Source organism: Hyperolius riggenbachi, chromosome 11, assembly GCF_040937935.1.
Source record: "Hyperolius riggenbachi isolate aHypRig1 chromosome 11, aHypRig1.pri, whole genome shotgun sequence".
Taxonomy (NCBI): Eukaryota; Metazoa; Chordata; class Amphibia; order Anura; family Hyperoliidae; genus Hyperolius; species Hyperolius riggenbachi.
The window spans coordinates 248,285,339-248,309,313 of record NC_090656.1 but is presented as its reverse complement, the minus strand read 5'-3'; the positions used below and the strand labels follow the sequence as shown (position 1 = coordinate 248,309,313).

The following is a 23,975-nucleotide window of genomic DNA, read 5'->3' as shown; positions in this document are numbered from 1 at the left end:
GAACACAGAACCTTTCCACGGTTACTTTCTGCCCTTATCTAATATCTGCTGTTTCTTTTCCTCCATAAATTATCTCTGGAATAAATTGTGCCAGGGTAGCTGAATTCCTCTACCCAGGAGGTAACCGGCGGATTAATAATGGATGTCACTGTCTTATAAGACCGCACCATCAGGCAACGGTCAAGCTAATAAACGCTGACAGTCCCCGATCGGTTGCTATGGGTCAGTGCCAATCAGCGGATTATTAAGATATCCATCATAAAATACATCATTTAGCTGTTCAGCCAGCTCTGGATAGCGTCTGGGAATAGAAAGCTTGCTGTACACACACACAAAAGGGCTGTACACACACAGGAAGGGGAATAGCAAGCTTGCTGTACACACACACAGGAAAGGGAAGAGCACGCTTGCTGTACACACACAGGAAAGGGAATAGCAAGCTTGCTGTACACACACAGGAAAGGGAATAGCAAGCTTGCTGTACACACACACAGGAAGGGGAATAGCAAGCTTGCTGTACACACACAGGAAAGGGAATAGCAAGCTTGCCGTACACACACACACAAAGGGAATAGCGAGCTCGCTGTACACACACAGGAAAGGGAATAGCAAGCTCGCTGTACACACACAGGAAAGGGAATAGCGAGCTCGCTGTACACACACAGGAAAGGGAATAGCGAGCTCGCTGTACACACACAGGAAAGGGAATAGCGAGCTCGCTGTACACACACAGGAAAGGGAATAGCAAGCTCGCTGTACACACACACACAAAAGGGAATAGCAAGCTTGCCGTACACACACAGGAAAGGAAATAGCAAGCTCGCTGTACACACACAGGAAAGGGAATAGCGAGCTCGCTGTACACACACAGGAAAGGGAATAGCAAGCTCGCTGTACACACACAGGAAAGGGAATAGCAAGCTCGCTGTACACACACAGGAAAGGGAATAGCGAGCTCGCTGTACACACACAGGAAAGGGAATAGCGAGCTCGCTGTACACACACAGGAAAGGGAATAGCAAGCTCGCTGTACACACACAGGAAAGGGAATAGCAAGCTCGCTGTACACACACAGGAAAGGGAATAGCAAGCTTGCTGTACACACACAGGAAAGGAGATAGCAAGCTCGCTGTACACACACACAAAAGGGAATAGCAAGCTTGCCGTACACACACAGGAAAGGAAATAGCAAGCTCGCTATACACACACAGGAAAGGGAATAGCAAGCTCGCTGTACACACACACACACACACACACACACAAAAGGGAATAGCAAGCTCGCCGTACACACACAGGAAAAGAAATCGCAAGCTCGCTGTACACACAGGAAAGGGAATAGCAAGCTCGCTGTACACACACACACACACACAAAAGGGAATAGCAAGCTCGCCGTACACACACAGGAAAGGGAATAGCAAGCTCGCTGTACACACACACACACACACACACACACAAAAGGGAATAGCAAGCTCGCCATACACACACAGGAAAGGGAATAGCAAGCTTGCTGTACACACACACAGGAAAGGGAATAGCGAGCTTGTCGTACACACACAGGAAAGGGAATAGCGAGCTTGCCGTACACACACAGGAAAGGGAATAGCAAGCTCGCCATACACACACAGGAAAGGGAATAGCAAGCTCGCCGTACACACACAGGAAAGGGAATAGCAAGCTCGCTGTACACACACACAGGAAAGGGAATAGAAAGCTCGCCATACACACACAGGAAAGGGAATAGCAAGCTTGCTGTACACACACACAGGAAAGGGAATAGCGAGCTCGCTGTACACACACAGGAAAGGGAATAGCGAGCTCGCCGTAAACACACACAAAGGGAATAGCAAGCTCGCTGTACACACACAGGAAAGGGAATAGCAAGCTCGCTATATACACACAGGAAAGGGAATAGCAAGCTCGCTGTACACACACAGGAAGGGGAATAGCAAACTTGCTGTACACACACAGGAAAGGGAATAGCGAGCTCGCTGTACACACACAGGAAAGGGAATAGCAAGCTTGTTGTACACACACACAGGAAAGGGAATAGCGAGCTTGTTGTACACACACAGGAAAGGGAATAGCAAGCTTGCTGTACACACACACAGGAAAGGGAATAGCAAGCTTGCTGTACACACACACAGGAAAGGGAATAGCGAGCTTGCTGAACACACACAGGAAAGGGAATAGCAAACTTGCTGTACACACACAGGAAAGGGAATAGCGAGCTTGCTGTACACACACAGGAAAGGGAATAGCGAGCTTGCTGTACACACACAGGAAAGGGAATAGCGAGCTTGCTGTACACACACACAGGAAAGGGAATAGCAAGCTTGCTGTACACACACACAGGAAAGGGAATAGCGAGCTTGTTGTACACACACAGGAAAGGGAATAGCGAGCTTGCTGTACACACACAGGAAAGGGAATAGCAAGCTTGCTGTACACACACACAGGAAAGGGAATAGCGAGCTTGCTGTACACACACAGGAAAGGGAATAGCAAGCTTGCTGTACACACACACAGGAAAGGGAATAGCAAGCTCGCTGTACACACACAGGAAAGGGAATAGCAAGCTCACTGTACACACACAGGAAAGGGAATAGCGAGCTCGCTGTACACACACAGGAAAGGGAATAGCAAGCTTGCTGTACACACACAGGAAAGGGAATAGCGAGCTCGCTGTACACACATAGGAAAGGGAATAGCAAGCTTGCTGTACACACATAGGAAAGGGAATAGCAAGCTTGCTGTACACACACAGGAAAGGGAATAGCAAGCTCGCTGTACACACATAGGAAAGGGTATAGCAAGCTCGCTGTACACACATAGGAAAGGGAATAGCAAGCTTGCTGTACACACATAGGAAAGGGAATAGCAAGCTTGCTGTACACACACAGGAAAGGGAAGAGCACGCTTGCTGTACACACACAGGAAGGGGAATAGCAAGCTCGCTGTATACACACAGGAAAGGCATTAGCAAGCTCGCTGTACACACACACACACACGGAATAGCAAGCTTGCTGTACATACACACGAAAGGGAATAGCAGGCTTGCTGTACACACACACGAAAGGGAATAGCAAGCTCGCTGTACACACACACACACGGAATAGCAAGCTTGCTGTACATACACACGAAAGGGAATAGCAGGCTTGCTGTACACACACACACACACACGGAATGGCAAGCTCGCTGTACACACACAGGAAAAGCAATAGCAAGCTCGCTGTACACACACGGAATAGCGAGCTTGCTGTACATACACAGGAAAGGGAATAGCAAGCTTGCTGTACACACACAGGAAGGGGAATAGCAAGCTCGCTGTACACACACAGGAAAAGCAATAGCAAGCTCGCTGTACACACACGGAATAGCAAGCTCGCCGTACACACACAGGAAAGGGAATAGCGAGCTCGCCGTACACACACAGGAAAGGGAAGAGCACGCTTGCTGTACACACACAGGAAAGGGAATAGCGAGCTTGCCGTACACACACAGGAAAGGGAATAGCAAGCTCGCCATACACACACAGGAAAGGGAATAGCAAGCTCGCCGTACACACACAGGAAAGGGAATAGCAAGCTCGCAGTACACACACACACACACACACACACACACACACACACACACACAAAAGGGAATAGAAAGCTCGCCATACACACACAGGAAAGGGAATAGCAAGCTTGCTGTACACACACACACACAGGAAAGGGAATAGCGAGCTCGCTGTACACACACAGGAAAGGGAATAGCGAGCTCGCCGTAAACACACACAAAGGGAATAGCAAGCTCGCTGTACACACACAGGAAAGGGAATAGCAAGCTCGCTATATACACACAGGAAAGGGAATAGCAAGCTCGCTGTACACACACAGGAAGGGGAATAGCAAACTTGCTGTACACACACAGGAAAGGGAATAGCGAGCTCGCTGTACACACACAGGAAAGGGAATAGCAAGCTTGCTGTACACACACACAGGAAAGGGAATAGCGAGCTTGTTGTACACACACAGGAAAGGGAATAGCAAGCTTGCTGTACACACACACAGGAAAGGGAATAGCAAGCTTGCTGTACACACACACAGGAAAGGGAATAGCGAGCTTGCTGTACACACACAGGAAAGGGAATAGCAAACTTGCTGTACACACACAGGAAAGGGAATAGCGAGCTTGCTGTACACACACAGGAAAGGGAATAGCGAGCTTGCTGTACACACACACAGGAAAGGGAATAGCAAGCTTGCTGTACACACACACAGGAAAGGGAATAGCGAGCTTGTTGTACACACACAGGAAAGGGAATAGCGAGCTTGCTGTACACACACAGGAAAGGGAATAGCAAGCTTGCTGTACACACACACAGGAAAGGGAATAGCGAGCTTGCTGTACACACACAGGAAAGGGAATAGCAAGCTTGCTGTACACACACACACAGGAAAGGGAATAGCAAGCTCGCTGTACACACACAGGAAAGGGAATAGCAAGCTCACTGTACACACACAGGAAAGGGAATAGCGAGCTCGCTGTACACACAGGAAAGGGAATAGCAAGCTTGCTGTACACACACAAGAAAGGGAATAGCGAGCTCGCTGTACACACATAGGAAAGGGAATAGCAAGCTTGCTGTACACACATAGGAAAGGGAATAGCAAGCTTGCTGTACACACACAGGAAAGGGAATAGCAAGCTCGCTGTACACACATAGGAAAGGGTATAGCAAGCTCGCTGTACACACATAGGAAAGGGAATAGCAAGCTTGCTGTACACACATAGGAAAGGGAATAGCAAGCTTGCTGTACACACACAGGAAAGGGAAGAGCACGCTTGCTGTACACACACAGGAAGGGGAATAGCAAGCTCGCTGTATACACACAGGAAAGGCATTAGCAAGCTCGCTGTACACACACACACACGGAATAGCAAGCTTGCTGTACATACACACGAAAGGGAATAGCAGGCTTGCTGTACACACACACGAAAGGGAATAGCAAGCTCGCTGTACACACACACACACACGGAATAGCAAGCTTGCTGTACATACACACGAAAGGGAATAGCAGGCTTGCTGTACACACACACACACACGGAATGGCAAGCTCGCTGTACACACACAGGAAAAGCAATAGCAAGCTCGCTGTACACACACGGAATAGCGAGCTTGCTGTACACACACAGGAAAGGGAATAGCAAGCTTGCTGTACACACACAGGAAGGGGAATAGCAAGCTCGCTGTACACACACAGGAAAAGCAATAGCAAGCTCGCTGTACACACACGGAATAGCAAGCTCGCCGTACACACACAGGAAAGGGAAGAGCACGCTTGCTGTACACACACAGGAAAGGGAATAGCAAGGGTGCTGTAGACACATACGAAAGGTCTGACAAGCCGACAATGCACTGTTATCACCACTTCATTCTCCTGCCATCACTACAGAGTCTGGCAACCAACTGAGGGCTGACCTCATTAAATCACGTCTCCAGCCGACAGAAGGTAACAGACCGGGAATACAAGTCCCCATCACTGGTCTTATGCTGCCATCTACTGGTCGGCAAACAACTACACACAGACTAAAATGTCAAATATATGGATTGGACAAAATGCTGATGTCCTACCATATTATTATTATTATTATGTACTAGCTGGACGCCCGGCGTTGCCCGGGTATGTATTTGGCTAGTGTTGGCTCTGCCCACTTTTCCTAACACACAATTACTTAATGACCACGTATGTGAGCTTTCTGGTCTTTGGCATCGATAATTTGCAATGAAATAAAATAAACCTGATTGGCTGTGGCTCCACCCCTTTTCTGAATTTGAACCCCAATCACCCAATGGCCAACTGTACCAGGGACAGGTGATTAACAGTGCAAGAGGCTTGTGCCATTAACAGTGCAAGAATGGCAGCAATTAAATATTCCCCTTAAAAATCAATAGGTGGATTTTAATTGGCTTTTATAGGCTCCATCCACTTTTCTGAATATTAACCCCAGTCACCAAATGTGCAAAGTTTGAGAACCCTGCCATTAACAGTGTAAGAATGGCTGCAGTTTACATTTTCCCAGTAAAATGTGTATTTGTCTCCGCCCACTTATGACCCGGCGTTGCCTGCTTATATATTTGGCTGGTGTTGGCTGTGCCCACTTTTCTAACCCTAACGCACAATTAATCAATTACTCAATTACCAAGTTTGTGAGCTTTGCGGTGTTTGGCATCAATAATTTGCATTGAAATGAAACAAATCTAATTGGCTGTTTGTGGCTCCACCCCCTTTCTGAAATTTAACCCTAGTCACAAAATGATCAACTGTACCAGGTTTGAGGCTTGTGTCATTAACAGTGCAAGAACGGCAGCAATGTAAATATTCCCCTTGAAAATCAATAGGTTAATTTTGATTGGCTTTTATAGACTCCACCCACTTTTGTGAATATTAATCCCAGTCACCCAGTAACCAACTGTGCAAAGTTTGAGAACCCTACCATTAACAGTGTAAGAATGGCTGCTGTTTACATTTTCCAGTGAAATGTGTGTTTGTCTCCGCCCCCTTTTTGGTTATGGGAATAAAAAGTATCCTATACTTTATTCCAGTTATGTACTATGTGTGTGCCAAATTTCTTTCAAATCTGTTCAGCCATTTTTGCATGATCGAGTAACAAACATCCAAACGTCCAAACATCCAAACTTTCCCATTTATTATATTAGTAGGATTTATATAGCACTGACATACTCTGCAGCACATTACAGAGTACACAGTCATGTCACTAACTGTCCTCAGAGGAGCTCGCACTCTAATCCTACCATAGTCATAGTCTAATGTCCTACCATATTATTATTATGTATTTATATAGCACTGACATCTCCTGCAGCACTTTACAGAGTACATAGTCATGTCACTGACTGTCCTCAGAGGAGCTCACACTTTAATCCTACCATAGCCATAGTCTAATGTCCTACCATATTATTATTATGTATTTATATAGCACTGATATCTCCTGCAGCACATTACAGAGTACATAGTCATGTCACTGGCTGTCCTCAGAGAAGCTCACACTCTAATCCTACCATAGCCATAGTCTAATGTCCTACCATATTATTATTATTATTATGTATTTATATAGCACTGACACCTTCTGCAGCACATTACAGAGTACATAGTCATGTCACTGACTGTCCTCAGAGGAGCTCACACTCTAATCCGACCATAGTCATAGTCTAATGTCCTACCATATTATTATTATGTATTTATATAGCTCTGACATCTTCTGCAGCACATTACAGAGTACATAGTCATGTCACTGACTGTCGTCAGAGGAGCTCACACTCTAATCCTACCATAGTCATAGTCTAATGTCCTACCATATTATTATTATGTATTTATATAGCACTCACATCCTCCGCAGCACTTTACAGAGTACATAGTCATGTCACTGACTGTCCTCAGAGGACCTCACACTCTAATCCCTACCATAGTCATATTCTAATGTCCTACCATATTATTATTATTATGTATTTATATAGCTCTGACATCTTCTGCAGCACATTACAGAGTACATAGTCATGTCACTGACTGTCCTCGGAGGAGCTCACAATCTAATCCCACCATAGTCATAGTCTAATGTCCTACCATATTATTATTATGTATTTATATAGCACTGTACAGAGTACATAGTCATGTCACTGACTGTCCTCAGAGGAGCTCACACTCTAATCCTACCATAGTCATAGTCTAATGTCCTACCATATTATTATTATGTATTTATATAGCACTGACATCTCCTGCAGCACTTTACAGAGTACATAGTCATGTCACTGACTGTCCTCAGAGGAGCTCACAATCTAATCCTGCCAGGAGCTCACAATCTAATCCTGCCATAGTCATAGTCTAAAGTCCTACCATGTTATTATTATGTATTTATATAGCACTGACATCTCCTGCAGCACATTACAGAGTACATAGTCATGTCACTGGCTGTCCTCAGAGAAGCTCACACTCTAATCCTACCATAGCCATAGTCTAATGTCCTACCATATTATTATTATGTATTTATATAGCACTGATATCTCCTGCAGCACATTACAGAGTACATAGTCATGTCACTGGCTGTCCTCAGAGAAGCTCACACTCTAATCCTACCATAGCCATAGTCTAATGTCCTACCATATTATTATTATTATTATGTATTTATATAGCACTGACACCTTCTGCAGCACATTACAGAGTACATAGTCATGTCACTGACTGTCCTCAGAGGAGCTCACACTCTAATCCTACCATAGTCATAGTCTAATGTCCTACCATATTATTATTATGTATTTATATAGCACTCACATCCTCCGCAGCACTTTACAGAGTACATAGTCATGTCACTGATTGTCCTCAGAGGACCTCACACTCTAATCCCTACCATAGTCATATTCTAATGTCCTACCATATTATTATTATTATGTATTTATATAGCACTGACATCTCCTGCAGCACATTACAGAGTACATAGTCATGTCACTGACTATCCTCAGAGGAGCTCACACTCTAATCCTACCATAGTCATAGTCTAATGTCCTACCATATTATTATTATGTATTTATATAGCACTGACATCTTCTGCAGCACATTACAGAGTACATAGTCATGTCACTGACTGTCCTCGGAGGAGCTCACAATCTAATCCCACCATAGTCATAGTCTAATGTCCTACCATATTATTATTATGTATTTATATAGCACTGTACAGAGTACATAGTCATGTCACTGACTGTCCTCAGAGGAGCTCACACTCTAATCCTACCATAGTCATAGTATAATGTCCTACCATATTATTATTATGTATTTATATAGCACTGACATCTTCTGCAGCACATTACAGAGTACATAGTCATGTCACTGACTGTCCTCAGAGGAGCTCACACTCTAATCCTACCATAGTCATAGTCTAATGTCCTACCATATTAATATGTATTTATATAGCACTGACATCTTCTGCAGCACATTACAGAGTACATAGCCATGTCACTGACTGTCCTCAGAGAAGCTCACACTCTAATCCTACCATAGCCATAGTCTAATGTCCTACCATATTATTATTATGTATTTATATAGCACTGACATCCTCTGCAGCACATTACAGAGTACATAGCCATGTCACTGACTGACCTCAGAGGAGCTCACACTCTAATCCTACCATAGTCCTAGTCTAATGTCCTACCATATTATTATTATGTATTTATATAGCACTGACATCTCCTGCAGCACATTACAGAGTACATAGCCATGTCACTGACTGTCCTCAGAGGAGCTCACACTCTAATCCTACCATAGTCATAGTCTAATGTCCTACCGTATTATTATGTATTTATATAGCACTGACATCTTCTGCAGCACATTACAGAGTACATAGCCATGTCACTGACTGTCCTCAGAGAAGCTCACACTCTAATCCTACCATAGCCATAGTCTAATGTCCTACCATATTATTATTATGTATTTATATAGCACTGACATCCTCTGCAGCACATTACAGAGTACATAGTAATGTCACTGACTGTCCTCAGAGGAGCTCACAATCTAATCCTACCATAGCCATAGTCTAATGTCCTACCATATTATTATTATGTATTTATATAGCACTGACATCCTCTGCAGCACATTACAGAGTACATACGGTAGTTATGTCACTGACTGTCCTCAGAGGAGCTCACACTCTAATCCTACCATAGTCATAGTCTAATATCCTACCATATTATTATTATTATGTATTTATATAGCACTGACATCTCCTGCAGCACATTACAGAGTACATAGTCATGTCACTGGCTGTCCTCAGAGGAGCTCACAATCTAATCCTACCATAGCCATAGTCTAATGTCCTACCATATTATTATGTATTTATACAGCACTGACATCTCCTGCAGCACATTACAGAGTACATGGTCATGTCACTGACTGTCCCCAGAGGAGCTCACACTCTAATCCTGCCATAGCCATAGTCTAATGTCCTACCATATTATTATTATGTATTTATATAGCACTGACATCTTCTGCAGTACATTACAGAGTACATAGTCATGTCACTGACTGTCCTCGGAGGAGCTCACAATCTAATCCCACCATAGTCAGTCTAATGTCCTACCATATTATTATTATGTATTTATATAGCACTGACATCTTCTGCAGCACTGTACAGAGTACATAGTCATGTCACTGACTGTCCTCAGAGGAGCTCACACTCTAATCCTACCATAGTCATAGTGTAATGTCCTACCATATTAATATTATGTATTTATATAGCACTGACATCTTCTGCAGCACTGTACAGAGTACATAGTCATGTCACTGACTGTCCTCAGAGGAGCTCACACTCTAATCCTACCATAGTCATAGTGTAATGTCCTACCATATTAATATTATGTATTTATATAGCACTGACATCTTCTGCAGCACATTACAGAGTACATAGCCATGTCACTGACTGTCCTCAGAGGAGCTCACACTCTAATCCTACCATAGTCATAGTCTAATGTCCTACCGTATTATTATGTATTTATATAGCACTGACATCTTCTGCAGCACATTACAGAGTACATAGTCATGTCACTGGCTGTCCTCCGAGGAGATCACAATCTAATCCTACCATAGCCATAGTCTAATTTCCTACCATATTATTATTATGTATTTATATAGCACTGACATCCTCTGCAGCACATTACAGAGTACATAGTTATGTCACTGACTGTCCTCAGAGGAGCTCACACTCTAATCCTACCATAGTCATAGTCTAATATCCTACCATATTATTATTATGTATTTATATAGCACTGACATTTCCTGCAGCACATTACAGAGTACATAGTCATGTCACTGACTGACCTCAGAGGAGCTCACACTCTAATCCTACCATAGTCCTAGTCTAATGTCCTACCATATTATTATGTATTTATACAGCACTGACATCTCCTGCAGCACATTACAGAGCACATGGTCATGTCACTGACTGTCCCCAGAGGAGCTTACACTCTAATCCTGCCATAGCCATAGTCTAATGTCCTACCATATTATTGTTATGTATTTATATAGCACTGACATCTTCTGCAGTACATTACAGAGTACATAGTCATGTCACTGAATGTCCTCAGAGGAGCTCACAATCTAATCCTACCATAGTCATAGTCTAATGTCCTACCATATTATTATTATTATTATTATGTATTTATATAGCACTGACATCTCCTGCAGCACATTACAGAGTATATAGTCATGTCACTGACTGTCCTCAGAGGAGCTCACACTCTAATCCTACCATAGTCATAGTGTAATGTCCTACCATATTATTATTATGTATTTATATAGCAGTGACATCTCCTGCAGCACATTACAGAGTACATAGTCATGTCACTGACTGTCCTCAGAGGAGCTCACAATCTAATCCTACCATAGTCATAGTCTAATGTCCTACCATATTATTATTATGTATTTATATAGCACTCACATCCTCCGCAGCACTTTACAGAGTACATAGTCATGTCAGTGACTGTCCTCAGAGGAGCTCACACTCTAATCCTACCATAGTCATAGTGTAATGTCCTACCATATTATTATTATGTATTTATATAGCACTGACATCTTCTGCAGCACATTACAGAGTACATAGTCATGTCACTGACTGTCCTCAGAGGAGCTCACACTCTAATCCTACCATAGTCATAGTCTAATGTCCTACCATATTATTATTATGTATTTATATAGCACTGACATCTTCTGCAGCACATTACAGAGTACATAGTCATGTCACTGACTGTCCTCAGAGGAGCTCACAATCTAATCCTACCATAGTCATAGTGTAATGTCCTACCATATTATTATTATGTATTTATATAGCACTGACATCCTCTGCAGCACATTACAGAGTACATAGTCATGTCACTGGCTGTCCTCCGAGGAGATCACAATCTAATCCTACCATAGCCATAGTCTAATGTCCTACCATATTATTATTATGTATTTATATAGCACTGACATCCTCTGCAGCACATTACAGAGTACATAGTTATGTCACTGACTGTCCTCAGAGGAGCTCACACTCTAATCCTACCATAGTCATAGTCTAATATCCTACCATATTATTATTATGTATTTATATAGCACTGACATCTCCTGCAGCACATTACAGAGTACATAGTCATGTCACTGACTGACCTCAGAGGAGCTCACACTCTAATCCTACCATAGTCCTAGTCTAATGTCCTACCATATTATTATGTATTTATACAGCACTGACATCTCCTGCAGCACATTACAGAGCACATGGTCATGTCACTGACTGTCCCCAGAGGAGCTTACACTCTAATCCTGCCATAGCCATAGTCTAATGTCCTACCATATTATTGTTATGTATTTATATAGCACTGACATCTTCTGCAGTACATTACAGAGTACATAGTCATGTCACTGAATGTCCTCAGAGGAGCTCACACTCTAATCCTACCATAGTCCTAGTCTAATGTCCTACCATATTATTATGTATTTATACAGCACTGACATCTCCTGCAGCACATTACAGAGTACATAGCCATGTCACTGACTGACCTCAGAGGAGCTCACAATCTAATCCTACCATAGTCATAGTCTAATGTCCTGCCATATTATTATTATGTATTTATATAGCAGTGACATCTCCTGCAACACATTACAGAGTACATAGTCATGTCACTGACTGTCCTCAGAGGAGCTCACAATCTAATCCTACCATAGTCATAGTGTAATGTCCTACCATATTATTATTATGTATTTATATAGCACTGACATCTTCTGCAGCACATTACAGAGTACATAGTCATGTCAGTGACTGTCCTTAGAGGAGCTCACACTCTAATCCTACCATAGCCATAGACTTATGTCCTACCATATTATTATTATGTATTTATATAGCACTGACATCTTCTGCTGCACTGTACAGAGTACATAGTCATGTCACTGATTGTCCTCAGAGGAGCTCACAATCTAATCCTACCATAGTCATAGTCTAATGTCCTACCATATTATTATTATGTATTTATATAGCACTGACATCTTCTGCTGCACTGTACAGAGTACATAGCCATGTCACTGACTGTCCTTTTGTAGGGACTGAATAACTCATCAGTATGATGTGGGAGAAAACCTATGAAAACATTGGAAGAACATACAAATGCTGTGCACATACAGCCTTGGCCAATATTAGAACCTGGGACCGCAGTGCTTCCAGACTAGAGTGCTATGCACTACAGTGTTCTCCCCAGAAATGTTTTCCAGCCGGGTAGCATGAAATAGTAGCCGGGTGGGGTGAGATGAGAGAATGCAGGACTGGGCCTTCTGTAATAAACTCTGGTTACAGCAGAGGAGGAGATGAGCTGATGACAGCCGGGTGGTCACCAAAACTAGCCGGGTGGAACACCCAGCTAAAAAAGAGCCAGGGGAGAACACTGCACTACCTGCGCTGCTATATGACTGAAGTGAAGCTGGAACAAGGAGCTCTACAGATTCCAAAGCCTTCCCTCTACCTAGTTTAATTTAAGAGAGCCCGAGGTGAGCTAAAAAAAAAAAAAAAAAAAGGTAGGCTACCTAATCCGGGGAAGGGGGGGCTGAGCACATCAGGTAGCTGCAAAAACCGCCACGGGCCGCAACAGCCCACTTTCACTTGCGTGACCTCTGGGTTACAACGCTGCACTAAGAGACTGTGTGTCTCTCATAGCGTGCAGGGAGGCGGGGGAGCAGCAGGAGGCGTGGCCAGGGGAGATAGCTGCCCAATGGCAGCTTTAGAAACGCTGCAGGAAAACCCTTGGTGGGCGTTTTGAACAGGGAATCCCTCTCCCTGTGTTTACCTCCGAGAGAGCAACAAATATTGTCGCTAATCTCGGGGGGCCATAGCGCAGGGGTGGGGGGGCAGAGAGCGGTGGTTGGGGGACACAGACGTGTCACGAGGCAGAGAACATGCCTGTGTCTCATCTGCGCACCTCGGGTTCTCTTTAAATGTGTATACACATCCAATTTTTGATTGGCCAATCTTACCCCTTCCATGCAGTATGAGAGCTTATCTAGACAAGCTGTTCCTAACATTGCAAATCCGTTTTACCTCATGCTACCCAGAGGTGGTAAAATTAGCCAGTCATTGGTCAATCAAAATTGGATGTATGTATGCACCCTTAGTATTTAACTTATCTTTCCTGACCCGCTTCAGGTCCACTTTATGGCCCTTTTACAATAGCAGGTAATTCCTGCGCTGTGTTACCTTATTTTGCCAATAGGGGGGGCCGCAAAAGTAAAGAAAGTCTATGGAGACTTTCACACTTATTGCAGTCTGTTGTAGTGCGCCGGAAGCATTGACTGACGCAAGGACAGCAGCGCGTCACCCCAAGTGCAACGCAAACACAGGCTGCCTGAGGTGATGAAAGTCTAACAGGCGCGCACGTAGCGTAAATGGCAAAGTGCGGCGCGTTACACTGAAGTGAATCCCAGTGATGTGCTTCCCACCCAGCAGGAAGTACATCACTGAACGGGGGCGGAGCTATGCATATGACCTTGTCCCCGCACCCTGCTACAGGGTCATAGGTTTATCACTTTTGCATTAGGGTGTGATGCAGCAGAAGCATTACATCCCCACCGCAACACAAAAAAATATGTGTAAAACTGTGACACCGACGCAAAATAAAAAAATATGATATAATTAATTGGTTGTGTAGTACGGATAATTACTAGAACATGAGCAGCAAAGAAAGTATTCTCATATTTTTATTTTCGGTTATATAGTTTTGTTTTTTTATAACATTGGCTCATTCTCTAATATTTGCTGTTTACACACTACTCAGCATTCTAAATGATTTTACAGAGCAGGCCAGGGAACAATTGACCTGTCCTCTGCAGGAAAAAGAAGATACAGTGACTGGCAGTTGAGAAAACAAGCTTCAGAAGACAGAGCTCTCTGCATTTTTAAAAGTCCTGGAGCTCAATGGCTTTTTTGCATAGATAACAACTGGAGTTTCTTAACTCTTCCTGTACTGGAAACAATATAAAGCCCCATCTACACAATACGATTCTTTGTGCGATTCGATTAAATCCGACATGACCGATCGGGATTCGATTTGCTAGTGTTTCTCAATAGCAAATCGAGTTGAATCAAATCCCGATCGTACATGTTGGATTTAATCGAATCGAAAATAGAATCGTAATCGAATCGTACAAAGAATCTTATCGTGTAGATGGGGCTTTAGACTTACGTCTCTGCTCCTAATGTTTTATTTCTTAGCTGTACTACACATACCAATCCTATCATGATTTTTTTTGTTTCGCTTCAGTGTCTCTTTAAGGGCTAGGTTCATTGTGCGAATTCTGCGTGTCAGCTCACTGCCCATACAGTTCTATGGGGCTGTTCACGTACTGCGCTGTACCTGATCATGTTTTTTCTAACTCGCTGCATTCAAGCTTTGTGTTAAAGGGGTTCTTTCGCGAAAAAAGTAGGCAGTTAAAAAATGTGACAGATGACAGGTTTTAGGCTAGTCCATCTTTTTAAGGAGGATTCTCGGGGCTTTCTTTGTTTTCAACAGCATTTCCTGAACAACAGTTGCAAAATCTAACTGACATAATAGTGTGCAAGTGATTAGGGGGCCGGCGGGTATCTTGCTATTTTGCCAGTTAAACTGCTGTTCAGGAAATGCTGTTGAAAACAAAGAAAGCCCTGAGAATCCCCCTTAAAAAGATGGACTGGCCCAAAACCATCTCAAAAAGTCATCTGTCACATTTTTTAACTGCCTACTTTTTTCGCGAAAGAACCCCTTTAAAGAGGAACTCCAGTGAAAATATTGTACTTAAAAAGTGATTAATTTTTACAATAATTATGTATAAAGGGTTTAGTCAGTGTTTGCCCATTGTAAAATCTTTCCTCTCCCTGATATACATTCTGACATTTATCACATGGTGACATTTATTTTTTACTGCTGGCAGGTGATGTCAGAGGATGGAGATGCTGCTTGCTTTTTTTGGCAGTTGGACCCAGTTGTAAACAGCTGTTATTTCCCACAATGCAATGAGGCTCATAAACAGGAAACTGTCAGGACCATGGTCCTGACCTCACACTGTGGGAGGGGTTTCACCACAATATCAGCCATACAGCGCCCCCTGATGATCTGTCTGAGAAAAGGAAAAGATTTCTCATGGGAAAGGGGGTATCAGCTACTGATTGGGATGAAGTTCAATTCTTGGTCACGGTTTCTCTTTAAACTATTATTTCCTGACAGTTTCCTGTCATTGATCATGGTTGCATTGTGGGAAATAACTGTTTCCAACTGCCAAGTAAGCAGTATCTCTCTCTGTGCATACATATATCTATAAAGGAAAAACAACCTTTCAGCCTATCGCATTGTTACCGAGTATCGTTATAGATAATAGCAGTTGGTGCTGTCTGGTTTTTTCCCATGTCTGCCAGCAGTAAAGATGATAACCTGCAGGATGATTGTGGATCAAACAATATGAACAAATGACATGGCGAATATCAGTCATTTCTTCATCTCTCTTCTATTTATTTTTTTACCGTCTCACTTTGCAATGTATTGATTTACATTGTTCCCTTTTTCGTTCCTCTTTAAAACATAGAACATAATAAACCATCAGGAGCACGTATAGCATAACAAGTCTTGTATACTAAACACAGCTGTACAGATCCCTTCCTGCTCAACAGCGTTTTCGAAAAGTTTTGAACAGAAGGCAATAGTTCCCACTTGGAGCCCTGATCCTCTGAAACACGGGTGTTACCGTATCAGGCACCTCTGCATACAGGAGACCCCTAATGCCAACGGCCAGGTCACTGGAGATAGGGCAAGGATAATCATTCCAAGCCAGCAATATTTCACATCTGTACTGGGCCTAGAGCCGCAAAGCAGCAGCCGACACAGGTGCATGCTGGGAGACAAGTCTTAGAGGGAGGCTACAGTAAGTGCAATACGGAGGCTGCCGTTTTCTTATAAACAATGCCGGTTCCCTGGCTGTCAGGATGAGTTTTTGGCTTTAGTTGTGATTGAGTCCCAGGCCTGCAGCAAGCACGCAGCCAGCGGGGTCAAAGCCCTGCAGCAAGCACGCAGCCAGCGGAGTCCAAGCCCTGCAACAAGCACGCAGCCAGCGGAGTCCCAGCCCTGCAGCAAGCACGCAGCCAGCGGAGTCCCAGCCCTGCAGCAAGCACGCAGCCAGCGGAGTCCCAGCCCTGCAGCAAGCACGCAGCCAGCGGGGTCCCAGGCCTGCAGCAAGCACGCAGCCAGCGGGGTCCCAGGCCTGCAGCAAGCACGCAGCCAGCGGGGTCCCAGGCCTGCAGCAAGCACGCAGCCAGCCGAGTCCCAGGCCTGCAGCAAGCACGCAGCCAGCCGAGTCCCAGGCCTGCAGCAAGCACGCAGCCAGCGGGGTCCCAGGCCTGCAGCAAGCACGCAGCCAGCGGGGTCCCAGCCCTGCAGCAAGCATGCAGCCAGCGGAGTCCCAGCCCTGCAGCAAGCATGCAGCCAGCGGGGTCCCAGCCCTGCAGCAAGCACGCAGACAGCCAAGTCCCAGCCCTGCAGCAAGCACGCAGCCAGCCGAGTCCCAGCCCTGCAGCAAGCACGCAGCCAGCCGAGTCCCAGCCCTGCAGCAAGCACGCAGCCAGCGGAGTCCCAGCCCTGCAGCAAGCACGCAGCCAGCGGAGTCCCAGCCCTGCAGCAAGCACGCAGCCAGCGGAGTCCCAGCCCTGCAGCAAGCACGCAGCCAGCGGGGTCCTAGCCCTGCAGCAAGCACGCAGCCAGCGGGGTCCCAGGCCTGCAGCAAGCACGCAGCCAGCCGAGTCCCAGCCCTGCAGCAAGCACGCAGCCGGCGGAGTCCCAGCCCTGCAGCAAGCACGCAGCCAGCGGGGTCCCAGGCCTGCAGCAAGCACGCAGCAAGCGGGGTCCCAGCCCTGCAGCAAGCACGCAGCCAGCGGAGTCCCAGCCCTGCAGCAAGCATGCAGCCAGCGGGGTCCCAGCCCTGCAGCAAGCACGCAGACAGCCGAGTCCCAGCCCTGCAGCAAGCACGCAGCCAGCCGAGTCCCAGCCCTGCAGCAAGCACGCAGCCAGCCGAGTCCCAGCCCTGCAGCAAGCACGCAGCCAGCCGAGTCCCAGCCCTGCAGCAAGCACGCAGCCAGCCGAGTCCCAGCCCTGCAGCAAGCACGCAGCCAGCCGAGTCCCAGCCCTGCAGCAAGCACGCAGCCAGCCGAGTCCCAGCCCTGCAGCAAGCACGCAGCCAGCCGAGTCCCAGCCCTGCAGCAAGCACACAGCCAGCGGGGTCCCAGCCCTGCAGCAAGCACGCAGACAGCCAAGTCCCAGCCCTGCAGCAAGCACGCAGCCAGCGGAGTCCCAGCCCTGCAGCAAGCACGCAGCCAGCGGAGTCCCAGCCCTGCAGCAAGCACGCAGCCAGCGGAGTCCCAGCCCTGCAGCAAGCACGCAGCCAGCGGAGTCCCAGCCCTGCAGCAAGCATGCAGCCAGTGGGGTCCCAGCCCTACAGCAAGCATGCAGCCAGTGGGGTCCCAGGCCTGCAGCAAGCACGCAGCCAGCCGAGTCCCAGCCCTGCAGCAAGCACGCAGCCAGTGGGGTCCCAGGCCTGCAGCAAGCACGCAGCCAGCGGGGTCCCAGGCCTGCAGCAAGCACGCAGCCAGCGGAGTCCCAGCCCTGCAGCAAGCACGCAGCCAGCGGAGTCCCAGCCCTGCAGCAAGCACGCAGCCAGCGGAGTCCCAGCCCTGCAGCAAGCATGCAGCCAGTGGGGTCCCAGCCCTACAGGCAAGCATGCAGCCAGTGGGGTCCCAGGCCTGCAGCAAGCACGCAGCCAGCCGAGTCCCAGGCCTGCAGCAAGCACGCAGCCAGTGGGGTCCCAGGCCTGCAGCAAGCACGCAGCCAGCGGGGTCCCAGGCCTGCAGCAAGCACGCAGCCAGCGGAGTCCCAGCCCTGCAGCAAGCACGCAGCCAGCGGAGTCCCAGCCCTGCAGCAAGCACGCAGCCAGCGGAGTCCCAGCCCTGCAGCAAGCACGCAGCCAGCGGAGTCCCAGCCCTGCAGCAAGCATGCAGCCAGTGGGGTCCCAGGCCTGCAGCAAGCACGCAGCCAGCCGAGTCCCAGCCCTGCAGCAAGCACGCAGCCAGTGGGGTCCCAGGCCTGCAGCAAGCACGCAGCCAGCGGGGTCCCAGGCCTGCAGCAAGCATGCAGCCAGCGGGGTCCCAGGCCTGCAGCAAGCATGCAGCCAGCGGGGTCCCAGGCCTGCAGCAAGCATGCAGCCAGTGGGGTCCCAGCCTTGCAGCAAGCACGCAGCCAGTGGGGTCCCAGGCCTGCAGCAAGCACGCAGCCAGCGGGGTCCCAGCCCTGCAGCAAGCATGCAGCCAGTGGGGTCCCAGCCTTGCAGCAAGCATGCAGCCAGTGGGGTCCCAGCCCTGCAGCAAGCATGCAGCCAGTGGGGTCCCAGGCCTGCAGCAAGCATGCAGCCAGTGGGGTCCCAGGCCTGCAGCAAGCATGCAGCCAGTGGGGTCCCAGGCCTGCAGCAAGCATGCAGCCAGTGGGGTCCCAGGCCTGCAGCAAGCATGCAGCCAGTGGGGTCCCAGCCCTGCAGCAAGCATGCAGCCAGCGGAGTCCCAGCCCTGCAGCAAGCATGCAGCCAGCGGAGTCCCAGCCCTGCAGCAAGCATGCAGCCAGCAGGATCCCAGCCCTGCAGCAAGCATGCAGCCAGCGGAGTCCCAGCCCTGCAGCAAGCATGCAGACAGCGGAGTCCCAGCCCTGCAGCAAGCATGCAGCCAGCGGAATCCCAGCCCTGCAGCAAGCATGCAGCCAGCGGAGTCCCAGCCCTGCAGCAAGCACGCAGCCAGCGGAATCCCAGCCCTGCAGCAAGCATGCAGCCAGCGGAATCCCAGCCCTGCAGCAAGCATGCAGCCAGCGGAGTCCCAGCCCTGCAGCAAGCATGCAGCCAGCGGAATCCCAGCCCTGCAGCAAGCATGCAGCCAGCGGAGTCCCAGCCCTGCAGCAAGCATGCAGCCAGCGGAGTCCCAGCCCTGCAGCAAGCATGCAGCCAGCGGAGTCCCAGCCCTGCAACAAGCATGCAGCCAGTGGAGTCACAGCATCTTGATCTGCATGCTCGTTCCGGGGCAGTGACTTAAAGTATTAGAGGCGGACCATCAGCACAGATCTCAGGCAACTGGCATTGGCTATTACAGAATGGAGATGGCAGCCTCCATATTGCTCTCACTTCAGGTTGCTTTCACAGATAAAGTTTTTTCCCAGCATGCATCTGCGTCCTCAGCTTCCTGTAGGCATAATCATGTGATCACAGCCCAGGCTATAAACAATGATTTGTTTTGCAAAGGGTAGTGAGCCAGCAGCCTAGGAGATCACAGTGCAGTAATATGAGGCATGACAATGTAAGGACAGTGAGGGCTTTTCTGATCTGAATGGGCCCTAAATGTCCTCACTGATGGCATTTAAGGCAAATGCAGCCACTGGACAGTACAGTTATTCAGTATTACAGTGCAGCCCATGCTCACACAATGGGGGTAACCCTGTCACAAGCGTCACTGATGTCACATCCAGTTTACGGAAGTAGTAGGGGGTTTAGAGTGTGAAACAAACAGCGCAGGAAATTTAGGCACACCATGCACTGCCAGAGGCTGCAGTGTAAGTTACAGCTATAGCTGCGATCAGACAGTAATTATAAAATAACAACAGTGTAGATTGTCTGCCAGCAATAGCTGCTAGACGAATTACATCTTACCCCTGAGTCCACTGTGACCTGGAAGGGGAATAGTTAAAGGACAACTGAAGCAAGAGGTATATGGAGGCTGCCATATTTATTTCCTCTTAAGCAATACCAGTTGCCTGGCAGCCCTGCTGATCTTTCTTTTGCCTCTAATACTATTAGCCATAGCCCCTGAACAAGCATGCAGCAGATCAGGTGTTTCTGACATTATTGTCAGATCCGACTGGATTAGCTGCATGCTTGTTTCTGGTGTGATTCAGACACTACTGCATCCTAATAAACCAGCAGGACTGACAGGCAACTGGAATTGTTTAACTGGATATAAATATAGCAGCCTCCATATACTTCTCACTACAGTACAGATTAGATTGTGAGCTCCTCTGAGGACAGTCAGAGACATGACTATGAACTCTGTACAGCGCTGCAGAAGACGTTAGTGCTATATAAATACATAATAATAATAATAATAATAATACTAGGATTTAGAGTGTCAGCTCCTCTGGGGACAGTCGGTGTGGTAGGATTAGAGTGTCAGCTCCTCTGTGACCAGTGAGTGTGGTAGGATTAGAGTGTCTGCTCCTCTGGGGACAGTCAGTGTGGTAGGATTAGAGTGTCAGCTCCTCTGGGGACAGTCAGTGTGGTAGGATTAGAGTGTCAGCTCCTCTGGGGGCAGTCAGTGTGGTAGGATTAGAGTGTCAGCTCCTCTGGGGGCAGTCAGTGTGGTAGGATTAGAGTGTCAGCTCCTCTGGGGACAGTCAGTGTGGTAGGATTAGAGTGTCAGCTCCTCTGGGGGCAGTCAGTGTGGTAGGATTAGAGTGTCAGCTCCTCTGGGGACAGTCAGTGTGGTGGAATTAGTGTCAGCTCCTCTGGGGACAGTCAGTGTGGTAGGATTAGAGTGTCAGCTCCTCTGGGGACAGCCAGTGCGGTGGGATTAGAGTGTCAGCTCCTCTGGGGACAGTCAGTGTGATAGGATTAGAGTGTCAGCTCCTCTGGGGGCAGTCAGTGTGGTGGGATTAGAGTGTCAGCTCCTCTGGGGACAGTCAGTGTGGTGGGATTAGAGTGTCAGCTCCTCTGGGGACAGTCAGTGTGGTGGGATTAGAGTGTCAGCTCCTCTGAGGACAGTGTGGTAGGATTAGAGTGTCAGCTCCTCTGAGGACCGTCAGTGTGGTAGGATTAGAGTGTCAGCTCCTCTGGGGGCAGTCAGTGTGGTAGGATTAGAGTGTCAGCTCCTCTGGGGACAGTCAGTGTGGTAGGATTAGAGTGTCAGCTCCTCTGGGGGCAGTCAGTGTGGTAGGATTAGAGTGTCAGCTCCTCTGGGGACAGTCAGTGTGGTGGAATTAGTGTCAGCTCCTCTGGGGACAGTCAGTGTGGTAGGATTAGAGTGTCAGCTCCTCTGGGGACAGCCAGTGCGGTGGAATTAGAGTGTCAGCTCCTCTGGGGACAGCCAGTGCGGTGGGATTAGAGTGTCAGCTCCTCTGGGAACAGCCAGTGCGGTGGGATTAGAGTGTCAGCTCCTCTGGGGACAGTCAGTGTGGTAGGATTAGAGTGTCAGCTCCTCTGAGGACAGTGTGGTAGGATTAGAGTGTCAGCTCCTCTGAGGACCGTCAGTGTGCTAGGATTAGAGTGTCAGCTCCTCTGGGGACAGCCAGTGCGGTGGGATTAGAGTGTCAGCTCTTCTGGGGACAGTCAGTGTGATAGGATTAGAGTGTCAGCTCCTCTGAGGACAGTCAGTGTGGTGGGATTAGAGTGTCAGCTCCTCTGGGGACAGTCAGTGTGGTATGATTAGAGTGTCAGGTGCTTTGGGGACAGTGGGAGACATGGATACAGGGGGAAGGGCTGCAGAGTCAGGGGAAGCAGCATAGTGACAGCACTGTACACACTTGGGACACACCATGCTCTGCTCAGCAGTAACACATGAAGGTCAGGCATTCAGGAGGCGCGCAGGGCGGGTGTGGAGGTGTTTTGGCCACGCTGGGACCCGTAGTTCCCCAGCAGAGCGCCGGTTGCCCGGGTAACCCCTCTTATGTGATGGATAATAGTGTCTGTCTCTCACCCCATCTCCAGCGAGCCGTGTGCAGAAGCCTGAGGCCGCCTCTCCGGCACCGGACCCCGGCCAGCAATGACCTGACAGCTCCCTGACAGCCCAGCCTCAAGGAGGCCGCCATGTTCCCGCAGCAGCCGCAGGACCCCGACCCAAGCTGCCCCGCCCACTGCCTGATTCCCCCTCAGCTGCCCTACATGAGCCGCCAGCCCGACCCCTGCTGGTGACAGAGGGGTAACACCCCACATAGCAGCCAGTATATGTGGAGAGAAATGCAGGGCACTCAATGATTTGTGGTCTCAGAAACAAATCTGTCTGCACTTTATGGGCACAGTCCGCCATTTTCTTGTAGCCCAGCTTAGTTCACCTTGTTTCTGTCTTGTCATTGCTTTACGCCTGATGCATTGATCAGTATAAATAAATCCATTTACCTTCCTGATGAACTGTTTACATTGTAATATATTTTTAGGTTTAGGCCTCGTTCACATCATTTAGCGCAGATAGCTGTACAATTGGAACGCAACGCGTACGACCCCACGCCATCTGCGCTACTATGCGCTGTGCTCATGGCCGGATTTACCATAAGGCACTGTATAGGCACATGCCTAGGCGCCTGATGATAGAAAGGCGGGTCACTCCCCTCCCTTCTTTCCTTTGCAGAGCCCTGAGCGGAATGTAAATGAGAGGTTACCCTTGTTTGGGCATTCCACTGACAAGATCTCCCTTCAGGCCCAGTGCACACCAAAACCGCTAGCAGATCGTCAAAACGCTAGCGTTTTTTGGAGCTGATGTCAGAGCGATTCTAGGCATGTTGGCCAAATTGCGTTTATTTTCTGCTGAAATGTTGCCCAAATTGTGTTTATTTTCTGCTGAAATGTTGCCCAAATTGCGTTTGATTTCTGCTGAAATGTTGCCCAAATTGCGTTTGTTTTCTGGTGAAATGTTGCCCAAATTGCGTTTGCTTTCTGCTGAAATGTTGCCCAAATTGTGTTTGTTTTCTGCTGAAATGTTGCCCAAATTGCGTTTGTTGTCTGCTGAAATGTTGCCCAAATTGTGTTTATTTTATGCTGAAATGTTGCCCAAATTGTGTTTATTTTCTGCTAAAATGTTGCCCAAATTGCGTTTGATTTCTGCTGAAATGTTGCCCAAATTGCGTTTGTTTTCTGGTGAAATGTTGCCCAAATTGC

At 47.7% G+C, this 23,975-nt stretch overlaps 1 protein-coding gene across 1 annotated transcript in view; it reads right to left on the bottom strand.

Annotated features, from left to right (window-relative positions):
- Positions 1-22,962, bottom strand: part of PDHX (pyruvate dehydrogenase complex component X) — a 234,356-nt gene extending 211,394 nt beyond the window's left edge. Inside the window, exon 1 of the mRNA XM_068260171.1 lies at positions 22,801-22,962. Within this exon, the coding sequence (XP_068116272.1) occupies positions 22,801-22,912 (112 nt within the window). The 5' untranslated portion in view covers positions 22,913-22,962. The remainder of the gene's footprint in view (positions 1-22,800) is intronic.
- Positions 22,963-23,975: the final 1,013 nt, after the last annotated feature.